This window comes from Betta splendens, chromosome 2, assembly GCF_900634795.4.
Source record: "Betta splendens chromosome 2, fBetSpl5.4, whole genome shotgun sequence".
NCBI classification, from domain to species: Eukaryota; Metazoa; Chordata; class Actinopteri; order Anabantiformes; family Osphronemidae; genus Betta; species Betta splendens.
The window spans coordinates 14042518-14055663 of NC_040882.2; the positions used below are offsets into that span (position 1 = coordinate 14042518).

The 13146-nt window shown below is 41.9% G+C and overlaps 1 protein-coding gene across 2 annotated transcripts in view; it reads left to right on the plus strand.

The window, feature by feature from the left end:
• Positions 1-13146, plus strand: part of dnah2 (dynein, axonemal, heavy chain 2) — a 39862-nt gene that overhangs the window by 20481 nt on the left and 6235 nt on the right. For both annotated transcript variants that reach the window (XM_029136463.3, XM_029136482.3), the window contains exons 45-78: positions 292-429; positions 528-686; positions 799-951; positions 1190-1281; positions 1480-1675; positions 2080-2304; positions 2430-2534; positions 2806-2994; positions 3230-3315; positions 3463-3593; positions 3729-3878; positions 4237-4404; positions 4667-4827; positions 5333-5472; positions 5932-6064; positions 6181-6320; positions 6412-6622; positions 6794-6910; positions 7007-7148; positions 7296-7465; positions 7618-7734; positions 7860-8024; positions 8222-8344; positions 8561-8709; positions 8816-8882; positions 9705-9855; positions 10098-10246; positions 10335-10468; positions 10900-11044; positions 11142-11341; positions 11635-11761; positions 11945-12131; positions 12393-12541; positions 12700-12883. In XM_029136463.3, the coding sequence (XP_028992296.1) occupies positions 292-429; positions 528-686; positions 799-951; positions 1190-1281; positions 1480-1675; positions 2080-2304; positions 2430-2534; positions 2806-2994; positions 3230-3315; positions 3463-3593; positions 3729-3878; positions 4237-4404; positions 4667-4827; positions 5333-5472; positions 5932-6064; positions 6181-6320; positions 6412-6622; positions 6794-6910; positions 7007-7148; positions 7296-7465; positions 7618-7734; positions 7860-8024; positions 8222-8344; positions 8561-8709; positions 8816-8882; positions 9705-9855; positions 10098-10246; positions 10335-10468; positions 10900-11044; positions 11142-11341; positions 11635-11761; positions 11945-12131; positions 12393-12541; positions 12700-12883 (5053 nt within the window). The remainder of the gene's footprint in view (positions 1-291; positions 430-527; positions 687-798; positions 952-1189; positions 1282-1479; positions 1676-2079; positions 2305-2429; positions 2535-2805; positions 2995-3229; positions 3316-3462; positions 3594-3728; positions 3879-4236; positions 4405-4666; positions 4828-5332; positions 5473-5931; positions 6065-6180; positions 6321-6411; positions 6623-6793; positions 6911-7006; positions 7149-7295; positions 7466-7617; positions 7735-7859; positions 8025-8221; positions 8345-8560; positions 8710-8815; positions 8883-9704; positions 9856-10097; positions 10247-10334; positions 10469-10899; positions 11045-11141; positions 11342-11634; positions 11762-11944; positions 12132-12392; positions 12542-12699; positions 12884-13146) is intronic.

Below are 13146 nucleotides of genomic sequence, written 5' to 3' on the forward strand. Positions count from 1 at the left end.
AGACAACCCTGCCTTCCTCATTAGCTTCTATGCATCATAAATACTATTAAAATTTATATATCACTCCACCTATGAGGAGTATGAGGAGCTGTCAACAGACCCCTGTCTTTATGTCGCATTTTCAAGCATTTTCAACTTAGAGAGTTATAGAGATGTCCCAGTCAGCTTCAGAACAATTAAAAGAGAAACACAAGTCTAATAGTCTGCTCTACCCAGGAGTCAGTAGCAGAATGTTAAAAGGTTATTACTGTAGCACAACAGCAAATCTAAATGTGAATAATGATGCCATAGGTCTCCCTGCTGTTTGAAGTGGAGAACCTGGCAATGGCCTCTCCAGCTACAGTGTCTCGCTGTGGGATGGTCTACAACGATTACACAGATCTGGGCTGGAAGCCTTTTGTTCAGTCTTGGCTGGACAGGCGTAACAAGGTGAAATATTATTAGAACACATTTAAGTAAACATGCATTGATTATATCTACGTATATACCTTTTGTCCCTTTTCTCTTTTTTGTTTGATTTTTTACAGGCTGAGGTGGAGCATTTAAAGTGTGTGATTGAGAAATATGTAGAAAGCACTCTTAACTTTAAGAAGAACAACTGTAAGGAGCTAATCCCTATCACTGAGCTTAACGGGGTAACATCTCTCTGCCGCCTGTATGATTCCCTGGCCACATCCAGCAATGGGGTATGAAAAGTAAAATGCGTCTCTGAAACTTTTTTGATTAATATAATAATATATTTGATTATTCACATCATAAAACAATGTGTATATTTTTCTTCTATCTCTTTTGTTCTAGGTAAATATTTCAGACACAGAGAACTTGGGCAGGATGGTGGAGCTGTGGTTCATCTTCAGCCTTATCTGGTCCATCTGTGCCTCAGTTGACGAGGACGGGCGCAAGAAGATAGACAACTTCCTCAGAGAGATGGAAGGAACTTTTCCTGTCAAGGTCCTCAATGAACCGTAGATCCATTAGCTACACAGCAAAGGCCGCTTCCTTGATTACTGTTAACTGAACCCTATGGCTGCTACAGTTACTAAACAATGTTTGGTTAAAAAAAAAAACAACTAAACATTTCTTTTGAATAAAACGTTTGACAGACTTCACATCATAAATTATATAAATCTGTTTTTGATGGCACCTGTTGGCATCTGTTCTGAGAATCTTGTTGTGTACATTCCTGTAGGACACCGTTTATGAGTATTTTGTGGACACGAAAAACAGAAACTGGACTTCTTTTGATGATAAGCTGCCAAAGGGCTGGCGCTACAACACTAGGTAAATAACCAGCCAGTCTTGCTTTGCTCTATGTACCTGACAGGTATGAATGTGTGAACATATGAGGATGTTAGATCCATTCCATTCATTGTTCATTGCCAATTAAATTCAAAAAAGCTGACAAAACAACATGATATAACCCGTCTTTAACATATACAATGCATGTATATTGTATCTTTGTGTCTCTCTCTTCTGCAGTGCTCCTTTCTACAACATTATAGTTCCTACTGTGGACACAGTTCGCTATAATTTCCTGGTCCAGACCCTGGTGCTGGCTCAGTACCCGGTTCTGCTGACAGGGCCAGTGGGAACCGGTAAAACTTTGGTTGCCCAGAGTGTCCTCCAGGGCTTAGATAGCAAATGGACTGCCCTGACTATCAACATATCGTCACAGGTAAGTGTCTTTGTTTGTTTCCTTCTTCTGCCATAATTGTAAAATTAATTGGGTTAAACAAATGTAATGAAAGCATTGTAGCAAATAACTATTATATTCTTCAGTTTGATTATAGTTCAGTTTATGATTGCTATAAACCGATGAGGTTTGTGTGTTTTAACAGGGACAGTGTAGTTTAGTGAGTTGTCTTTTTATATTTGTCTGTGTCTGTGTTCCATGTTACCTCAGTGCATGAATTATAAGTGGAATATTCAGTGCCACTCATTCCTAACCTTTATGCATATCAAATAGATCACAGTTGTCCCCTACAAACTAACGCATTCTACCTCTTTAGGTTGAATAACTGACCCTTACTCACAGGAGGAGTGAACAACTTCAATCTTTCTGTCTATCTTTTTGTCCAGACCACCTCTAATAACATCCAGGCCATTGTGGAGAGCCAAATAGAAAAAAGGACCAAAAACGTGTTCGTGCCCACGGGTGGGAAACGCCTCCTGTGCCTCCTGGACGACCTCAACATGCCGGCTCATGACCTTTTTGGCTCTCAGCCGCCACTGGAGCTGCTGCGTATGTGGATCGACTACGGCTTCTGGTACGACCGCCAGAAACAGACCGTCAAATTTGTTAAGGTGAGATAGTTTGTCTGCTTTTAAGTGTCGACTGCATTACAGGTATAACAGACTTCCTTTTGAAAATGTTGGAAACACGTACATGATTTGTTTTGGTCTGTGCGTGTCTCTGTCCCCCCTTCCAGGACATGTTCTTGTTGGGATCCATGGGGCCCCCTGGTGGAGGAAGAACTCACATTTCTGGCCGCTTACAAAGCAGATTCAACCTGATCAATATTACCTTTCCTAATGTGAGTATTCGTCCCTGCTTGCCTTGTCCTCTCCTTTTTACTTTACTCACAAAATTATATTAAAATGAATATTGTTTAAAAAGAAGTCAATGAAATCTGTCTTTTGTCCACCTCTACAGATAATTTCTTGTCTGGCAGCTTTTCTTCTCAAGTAGTTGCATTTTTTGCCTTCATTGCTACATTAAAATAAACTGTTGTCTGTCTGTGTGTGTGAGCGCATTTTCAAGAAGAAGCAACTAAAGTTTTATTTCCTTTCACTCACCTTTTGTAGGACTCCCAAATCAGGCATATCTACAGTACCATGATCAACCAAAAACTACAGGGGTTTAAGGAAGACGTGAAGCCAATTGGACAAATTCTGACTCGGGCCACTTTAGAGCTCTACTATGCAGTTGCATCACAGTTTCTTCCCACGCCAGCCAAGATACACTACCTCTTTAACCTCAGAGATATTTCCAAGGTACACAAATATTGGCAACAAGTTAGTAATCTCTATCCCACAGGGCCTAAACAACACCTACTATATGCTATGAATAAAAAGCAGCAGGAGCTGGAGGATATTCTTAAAATTAACTGAAATGAGTCTAACATTTGCTGTGTTTAAGCACTGTTAATTAGATTATAGAGAAACAAAATCTTAATACCATTGTTTAATACAATATGTGTATTTGTATGACTGTCTTTCACTCTGTTAGGTGTTTCAAGGTCTGCTAAGAGCCCACCCAGACTTTCATGATAGCAAAAGTAACATAATCAGGCTATGGATCCATGAGTGCTTCAGGTAAACACAAATTAGACCACTTCCTTATCCTTACAACAATCATGCCATATTTAACGTAGTTGTAGCCTTTTGCCATTTAAAATAACCATTATGTATCTTACCTAGCGCTCTAAATAACAGCTGTTGTCTATGTCTTGTTTATTTTAGGGTTTTCTCAGACCGGCTTGTCGATCAAAACGACAGGGACACCTTTGTTACTTTGATGGGGGAGAAGCTGGGCTCTCTTTTTGACCTCACATTCCACAGTGTCTGCCCCAACAAACAGCCACCAGTATTTGGTAAAATATTTGTTGTTCAGACATGCACTTTAGTTTAAAAATGTAAAGGATAGGGTATAGTGTATGGATATACAGGTTGGTGATTGACTGGTCAGTGACTAATCTACAGGATATAAATGTTTATGTGTTCGTCAGGTGATTTCCTGAATGAGTCTCATGTGTATGAGGACCTTCTGGACATGAAAGGTGTTAAGAGGTTTATGGAGACACATCTGGAAGACTACAACCTGACACCAGGCGTTGTGCCCATGAGCCTGGTCCTCTTCCGGGATGCCATCGAGCACAGTGCGCCTGACAGCACACACCAGTACACATGACATTATAGACAGTTGTCCTTCCTATGTTCACTGTTGACCAATTTAATGATTTAGCTGAAAAACACAGCATGAGGTGCATCTAAAAGCTTTCCTGTACTTGCTTTCAGTTTAGCATTTGGTGAAAGGCAACACAGTTTACAAATCTATAGCAGTGCATTACTATAGTAACAAAACTAGACAATGGAGATTTTGTGACAAAATTTTCATTATTTTAGCAAAATACATCCACAGTATTTGGTGGCACCACTGTTCTTTGGCAAAGCATACAGTGTAAACAAAGGATGAGGTTTCTGTTATGGCTCATGTTTGTAATGTTTTTTCTACAGTTACTCGTGTGGTACGTGTCATCAGTCAACTTAGGGGCAGCATGCTTCTAGTTGGTGTTGGGGGCTCTGGCAGACAGAGCTTGTGTAAAATGGCTGCCTCCATCTGTGAACACCAGTTGTTCCAGGTGGAAGTCACCAAGCAGTACCGCAAACAGGAATTCAGAGAAGGTGAGATCTAACACATAAACCTCAGAAGGCGTTAGATAAAACATTCAAGCATACTGTTTGAAGATAGAATCAAGGAAAGCTCAAATAAAAGTGGGAAGATCAGAACCATATGTTCTTAAAATGTAGTTAGTTTAACATGTAGCACTAGGTGGATTGGCTGTGCATTTTATCTCTAAGTCTTTCTATAGTTAGTTGCTTCATCCCTTCCTCACTCAACTAAAATAACCCTGATATAGTATATTTATTCCATCTTTGCCTGCAGACATCAAGAAGCTGTACCGTTTGACTGGTGTGGACAACAAGCCCACTGTCTTCCTGTTTAATGACACTCAGATCACAGACAAATCGTTCCTAGAGGACCTCAATAACATCCTGAGCTCTGGAGAGGTGCCTAACCTCTACAAGCCAGATGAGTTCAGTGAGGTCTGTGTGATTTGTTGTTTCCGATTTGCATATGTTTGTTTCTTTATTTTAATGAACACATATTGGTTTCATTGATGGGCGGCACGGTGGTGCGGTGGGTAGCACTGTCGCCTCACAGCAAGAAGGTTCTGGGTTCGATTCCCGGAGGCGGCCCTGGCGCCTTTCTGTGTGGGTTCTCTCCGGGTTCTCCGGCTTCCTCCCACAGTCCAAAGACGTGCATTGGCCTCTCTCCATTGCCCGTAGGTGTGAATGTGTGAGTGAATGGGTGTGTTGCCCTGCGATGGACTGGCGACCTGTCCAGGGTGTACCCTGCCTCTTGCCCGTAGCCAGCTGGGTTAGGCTCCAGCACCCCGTGACCCCGCACTAGGGAGTAAGCAGTTAAGAAAATGGATGGATGGATGGGTTTCATTGATTTGCTCCTAAAATACCACTACTGCATTTTGACCATCAATCAACCCAGTTGTCATAACATGCAACCCTACCTCTCTCTGTGGTCTCAATCTAGATATGCAGTGCCCTGTCAGGCTCTGCCAGGAAAGACAAGGTCGCAGAGACTCCTGACTCCTTGTTTAGCTACCTGGTAGAGCGAGTCAGGAACAACCTGCACATAGTATTCTGCATGAGCCCAGTGGGAGAGCCCTTCAGGTACATTCTGATTCTGCTTTTGGCACCACACTGTGGTTTAATATACGTATGTCTCTTAGTTCTCTTTTTCTCCTCTCCTGTGTGCTCTGGTTGTAAAGTAATTTACATCACAATCGTAAAACAGGATTAAGAGCCCCTGCACTTTAATATGCTATTATGCTTCAGTATGCTAATAGGGGTGTTGTTGGTTGTAATAAGTGGGATGGGAGGGTGGTCACACAGTATCGGTTGGGCTGATGGACTCCATTAGCCGAACATGAGCCATCATGGTCCTTTGACCGCTAGCTAATGTCTGCCTATGAGACAGGGATTTAGGGGCTCATTATTTCTACCATTCTCTGCTAAATGTACCTGTTTTACTTTTAGTACCTGTTTCAATTCCCTGTACACAGAAATAATTTGTATGTTATCATTAAAATTACACTTTAATAAAATTCATACATAGCTGTTTGTCTGTAGAAACCGCATTCTCCAGTACCCAGCACTTGTTAGCTGCACTACCATTGACTGGTTCTGTGAGTGGCCCAAAGATGCTCTGCTGGAGGTTGCTGAGAGGTACTTGGATGGATTGGAGCTGGAATCCTCAGAGGGGGTACAGCACACGCACACACACACGCTACATATAGAGATGTTTATTTTAAAATACATTTTTAAGTTTCAGCTGGTTTCAGCTTTAACCCCTTTAACATATGGTACCTTATCTGGCAGATCCAGAAAAAGATTGCCAGTACCTTTGTGACCACACACCAGTCTGTGGCACACGTTTCAGAAAAGATGAAGTTGGAGCTGAGGAGACATAATTATGTCACACCCACAAACTACCTGGAACTTGTGTCTGGATACAAGAAGTAAGCACTTTGTAACTTTATTTTTTTTCTGATAAATTGCTCTGCCAGTCCACTGAGAACCTGCCTTTTAGGCCATCGTGTGTGTTTTCAGACTCTTAGCAGAGAAGCGCTGTGAGTTGGGGGAGCAGGTGAGCAAGCTGCGTAATGGCCTTTTGAAGATCAGTGACACGCGGGAGAAGGTGAAGGCCATGTCTGTAGAGCTTGAGGAGGCCAAGGAGCAGGTGGCCGTGTTCCAGAAACAGTGCGATGAGTACCTGTCTGTCATTGTGCAGCAGAAGACAGAGGCTGACAAGCAGCAGAAGGTGTGCATCACAAACGTGCTTACATGACTAAAATTACATTGACATGGTGCCCAGGTGCCTAAATTGATCCTATCAACCTGCTGTATCTGAAAAACATGAAATTAGTGGTGCATTTTTCAGACTGTAGACTAGAACATGGTGAATAATACACTGGTCTGTGTTTGTGTTGAGGTGGTGAGTGCTAACAGTGACAAAATTGCAGCTGAGGAGTTGCAGTGTAAAGCCATGGCTGATAACGCACAGCGAGACCTGAACGAGGCTCTGCCAGCCCTGGAGGAGGCCATGAAGGTAAACGCCTGTCCCGTTGGCGTAATCCTGACAGTTTGCACTAAATAGATCTGTTCATGCATTTTCAGCTTCTCCCTCTTTTTACACTAACTGTAGGCTCTGGAGTCTCTAAATAAGAAAGACATGACGGAGATTAAGTCATATGGCCGTCCCCCGGCACTGGTGGAGACAGTGATGCAGGCTGTCATGACCCTACAGGGCAAGGAGCCCACGTGGGCAGAGGCCAAGAGACAGCTGGGTGAGAGACATGCATCTTTTCTCACAGTCTGGGTCCTATAATAGTTATGTCACCATGACAATTGCCAGTTTACAGTTTAATATAATAATAAGTTTTACTTTTACAAATGTATAAGATTTTCAGATCCTAATCTTTAATTTTTAACAGGCGAGGCCAACTTCATCAAAACATTAGTTAACTTTGACAAGGACAATATATCAGACCGAGTGTTAAAGAAGATTGGTCAGTACTGCAAGCAAACAGATTTCCAGCCAGATATTATTGGCAAAGTGTCACTCGCTGCTAAGTCCCTCTGCATGTGGGTCAAAGCCATGGAGGTAAGAGAGTTTCACATTTACACGCAAGCATAAACACACACTTATGGTTCGTACAGTAAGTTCAGTACTGCCCCATAACAGCAGAATGTGGGTGTGACGCATTTTCTAAGAATGCAGGAAGGTAAGCTTTCATCCATGCATGTACATGACAGGTTTATGGGCGAGTTTACAGGGTGGTGGAGCCAAAGCGGGCGCAACTGAACACAGCTATGACCCAACTAGCGGAGAAACAAGCTGCACTGGCTGAGGCCCAGAACAAACTACGAGAGGTACGGAGCAGCCAGCCTGGTGGATGTTTATGCATTAGCTCCTGTCAAGCCTGCTTTCAATGCACATTCAGCTGAAGCATTATTATAAGTAGAACATAATGTCTTGGGGTGTGCTTTGTGAACAGGTGGCTGAGAGACTAGAGGAGCTTAAACACCAGCATGGTGAAAAGCTGGTCATGAAAGAGAGTTTAAAGAGGAAATCAGATGAGATGGAAGTGAAACTGGACCGAGCTGATAAATTGGTGACTGGACTCGCTGGAGAGAGGATCCGCTGGGAGGACAGAGTTGCTGTAGGCCACATTCACTCATACATGCTCAAAAAAGGTTCAAATTAATCATTCGACACGTTAAAGCAGTTTGTCTAGGAGGCAATCCTGCAAACATTCACACTCGAGGTTTAGTATCAACGTTGCTGTGCAGTTATAGTATCCAATATGAGAAACGCTTTTCATCCACATATGTAATCTATGCTATTTCTATGGCTCAGGGCCTCACAGAAAGCATGGGCTATCTTGTTGGTGACTGTCTGCTAGCAGCGTCTTTCTTGTCCTACATGGGGCCGTTTCTATCCAACTATAGAGATGAGCTACTGACTGTATGGATGAAGGAGGTGAGACACCAACATGTGTATACAAACCAAATAAAAATGGTTAATGGTTTATCCTGGTTCAGTAAAGAGCTTCACTTGTATTTGTACTTGTCCTCCACGGTCTCTGACTTGCATTCACTTATATTGAAGCAATCTCATTTTTAATTAGCAACAAATTCCATTTTTCCCCTTCTGTCCTTTCTCCCGTGTCCTTTGGCCTGCTTGCTCTCTACCCAGGTAAGAGACTCACAGATCCCATGCTCACCAGGGTTCAGCTTTGCAGTTTTTCTGTCCAAGCCTACAACAGTGAGGGAATGGAACATTCAAGGCCTGCCCTCTGATGCATTCTCCACTGAGAATGGTGTAATGGTCACCCATGGAAACCGGTCAGTATTTAGAGAGATTAATTCTCAGTGGATATAATTTCATTTTCAGCTGTAATCCAACAAGAACTCTAAACTTAATGCTAAAAATAGTTTTTTGTCTCCTAAGATGGCCACTTATAGTAGACCCACAAGGCCAAGCTCTGAAGTGGATCAAGAACATGGAGAAGGAACATGTAAGTTTTTAATGATGGACAGTTAGGGGTAGGTTTTAAGGCATTCATATTTTATTGATTTCTCTAAATATATGGTTACAGTAAAACCTACAACTTTCAGATAGATTGACATAACATCATCAAATATTATATGAAAATTTATAACACCTATAGAAAAAAATATAAAAGAAAAATTAATTAAGGCCCAGAAACAGGCATCTCTACCAACAGAAAGGTACAGAAAGGTAGAAGCACAGCTATGGGGACAAAAAGCTTTATTCCAAATCTTACAGTATCCCAAGGGAGATGGAGCTAATGTGTGAGAAATATGACGCCTTTTGCCGTGGATGATGACAAGTGATGCTGCAGCATTTGGAATTAGTTTGAGGCTTAAAAGAAACTGGGACTTCAAAGAATACCAGTCTAGAAGTAACAAATGGCAGGACTGGTGTTTTAGCATCACTTTAAGACAGGCTGCTCCTAATTATAACAATGTTCCCCAGTTGGAAGAAACCTGTTTTCTTTTATATGCAAATATCTCCTACTGAAGCTGTCTGATTTTATCAGGTCTCCACAGACGTTGACTCTGAATTTTAAACAAATGAAGGAGGAAAATAAATGTCAGTGACTCATCAAACTCTCATGCAGCTGGACTAAGCTGTCATCTTTGTTGTTTTTTTCAATTATCAATGTCTATGTTTCGCTGTCTGCTCGTGGCTCTCTAGTGATACTCACTCCAAGGATCTGTTTATCTGGAAATTTGATGAAATAACTGTTAGCATATACAATGCATTGTTTATATTACCATCCTGTCTGTGTATGTGTGTTTGTTTCGCTGTGCAGGGTCTGAAGGTAATAGACTTTCAAATGCCTGAATACCTGCGGGTGCTGGAGAACGCCATCCAGTTTGGGAATCCCGTGTTGCTGCAGAATGTGCAGGAGGAGTTGGACCCGTCTCTTAACCCAGTTCTCAACAAGTCCTTGACACGGAAAGGTCAGACACTAATTGTTCTGAAATATATGGAAAGCCATATGAAGTTGGACACAGCTGGTACTGACACTTACCTTTTTGTTTTGTAATTTACTGAAGGTAAGCATTTAGTATTAGATTTTGTGTTAGCAGATACACTAATTAAAAACTAGCAGAAACTAGCATCTAATTGGTTCATTAGTTTGAGGTTTTTGTAATCAAATCTTCGACTGTACTGTACGTAATTCTGTATGTGCATTTTTCAGGCAGCAGGCTACTGTTAAAGTTGGGTGACAAGGAGTTGGAGTACAACCCAGAATTCCGTTTTTATATCACCACCAAGCTATCTAATCCTTACTATGCTCCAGAGATTTCTTCAAAGACCACCATAGTCAACTTTGCTGTCAAGGAGCAGGTCTGTGTGTGTTTACTACTGTATATGTCTGTTGATAATGTGCCTTTTGACTGACACTGTAATTGTCCATGCATGGGTCTGTGTGCAGGGTCTTGAAGCCCAACTGCTGGGCATCGTCGTTCGTAAAGAGCGTCCAGAACTAGAAGAACAGAAGGACTCTTTGGTGATCAGTATCGCCTCTGGAAAGAAGCGTCTGCAAGAGCTGGAAGATGAGATTCTCAGGTTGTTGAGCTACACTTTACTTTAGTTTTTTAATCCCAAGACGATTCCCATCTCCACTGATAATTATTGTAATGTAATTTACTTTACTAGTAGCAATTCAGTAGTGGACTATACTGTATACTTTCTGATCCATTCCACTGTCACAAGGTGTCACTGAATTCTTTACATCAGAATTTTCATTTGAAGACCTGATTCAACCAATTTCTAGTGATACATACTATACATCAAATCGTTCTTTGATTTTTATTTATATTAGATATACATTTTATAAGCGTTACCTATTTCAGAGCTTTTTAATTCCAACCCCATTGAAATGCTATAGTTGTGGCAGTAATACAGTATAGTAATTACAGTATAAGTATAAAGCAGGAAAAGCGTGTTGTTTCATTTATCTATTATATTTTGTATTTATAAGTGCGTCTCTTCTACAGGCTGCTGAATGAAGCAACTGGCTCACTGCTGGATGATGTTCAACTGGTGAACACCCTGCAAACCTCTAAAGTAACAGCCACTGAGGTTTCAGAGCAGCTGGAGAGCAGTGAGCAGACAGAGATGAAAATCGACTCTGCTAGAGAGGTCAGAATAGAGGGCGATGGGATGATTTGATGTGTACTGCCTTTGTCAATTTCATTTTATTAATATACTAATATTTCATATATTTCTGTCTCTATAGGCTTATCGCCCATGTGCCCGGCGGGCCTCTATTCTATTTTTCATCCTAAATGACATGGGCAGAATTGACCCCATGTACCAGTTCTCACTGGATGCCTACATTGACCTGTTCGACCTTAGCATTAAAAAGAGCAAGCATAGCCAGAAGCTGGAAGAAAGGATTACTCACCTCAATGACTACCACACATACGCGGTCTACAGGTAAGAGAGGGCTGAGGTATACTAGAATGAAAACTTTTTAACAAAGGCCCGTGTCACGTGCACGTCTAAACTTCATTGTGAGGTAACATCTTTAGATGTGCATTAGTCCCTGTTACAGTATGTGTAATCCTGTTTGAACAGCATTCGCTATTTTTAATTGTGTATAATAGTGCATAACACGATTATCAGTAACAGAATTGCCTGAATTACAGTCAGGAATAGAGAAAGGCAATGTTCTATTGGAAAAGATTTTAAGCTGTAATGTATGTTGTGCTCATTGATTTACTTTGCAGGTACACATGCCGTGGACTGTTTGAGATACACAAGCTGCTCTTCAGTTTCCAGATGTGTGCCAAAATCCTGGAGGTGGCTGGTAAACTCAACATGGACGAGTACAGCTTCTTCCTCCGAGGAGGCCTTGTAAGAAAATAGAGGACAGGCCCAATGGTCAAAACACTGAGGAATATTTTAATGTTAAAAATGATTTTGCTCTGTGTGTAAATGTTAACACATACAAAAGTATAGTCAGTCTCAGCATGGATTAGGTCTGAACCTGGACAAGAGGATAGTATGAAAACTAACTAATAGATGGTGTGTTTATAGGTGCTCGATAAAGAGGACCAGATGGACAACCCCTGTACCAGTTGGCTGGCAGACTCTAGCTGGGACAACATCACAGAGCTGGACAAGCTGCCCAACTTCCATGGCATCATGGCTTCCTTTGAACAGTACCCACGGGACTGGCACCTTTGGTTCACCAGCACTGAGCCGGAGCGGGCCACACTACCAGGTGTGTACAGTATGTGCCAGTAGACATTTTCGCCCCTTTGGCACTTTGTTATTATAAAGTGGTATAAATTTGGTGATGTGAAGGTCATAACGTTTTGCTGAAGAACAGCACTAGTTCCTTTACATGTCTGTTTTTGTCTAGCATGCTATATTATGCTCCAGTTAAAACAAAGAATCTAATAATGAGCAAAAAGAACATTTCCGTTTGTTTGACATTACGTGTGTTATCCTGCCTCTCTTTCCTCTCTACTTTTCTTTCTAGGCGACTGGGAGAATAATTGTAACGAGCTACAGAGGATGCTGATTGTTCGCTCTCTGCGTCAGGACCGGGTCTCCTTCTGTGTATCTTCCTTCATTGTTAACAACCTTGGCTCTAGCTTCGTGGAGCCACCTGTTCTCGACATGAAGGCTGTGAGTGTCAACTTTTGTCCTTTTAATCGATGTGCTCTATTTTTCAGTAAGTATTAGTTTTGCTGCATGTCCTGTATGTCATTCTATGTGATTGTATCTCACAGTGCCTCAGTGTTGTCATGCCTCATTAGCGCATCCTCCCTGTGCGCTCCCTCTAGGTAGTGGAAGAATCCAGCTGCAGGACCCCACTGATCTTTGTCCTGTCTCCTGGGGTGGACCCAACAGGAGCCCTGGTGCAGCTGGCTGAGGCCTCTGGCATGAGCAGTCACTTCCATGCTCTGTCTCTGGGGCAGGGACAGGCTCCTATTGCTAAGAACTTGATTGAGGAGGGTGTCCAAAATGGTACGGCGCATATTGCTGCGTCTTTCTTCCTGCTCTTTAGTCATACATTAATTATGTTGCTCAGGGCTGTTGTCTTTTCTTACCCTAGAGTTTTGTTTATGTGTGAAAGGGTAGGGCTAATTAATGTTATCTATCATGGGGCCCTGCTGATTTATGGACTAATAACCACCGTGAGGCCCAATGATAAATCAAAACATTACTTTTCACATGCTTGAAGAGACAAATACAACAGTCACGAATAACAAGTTATTTAATACTAGAAA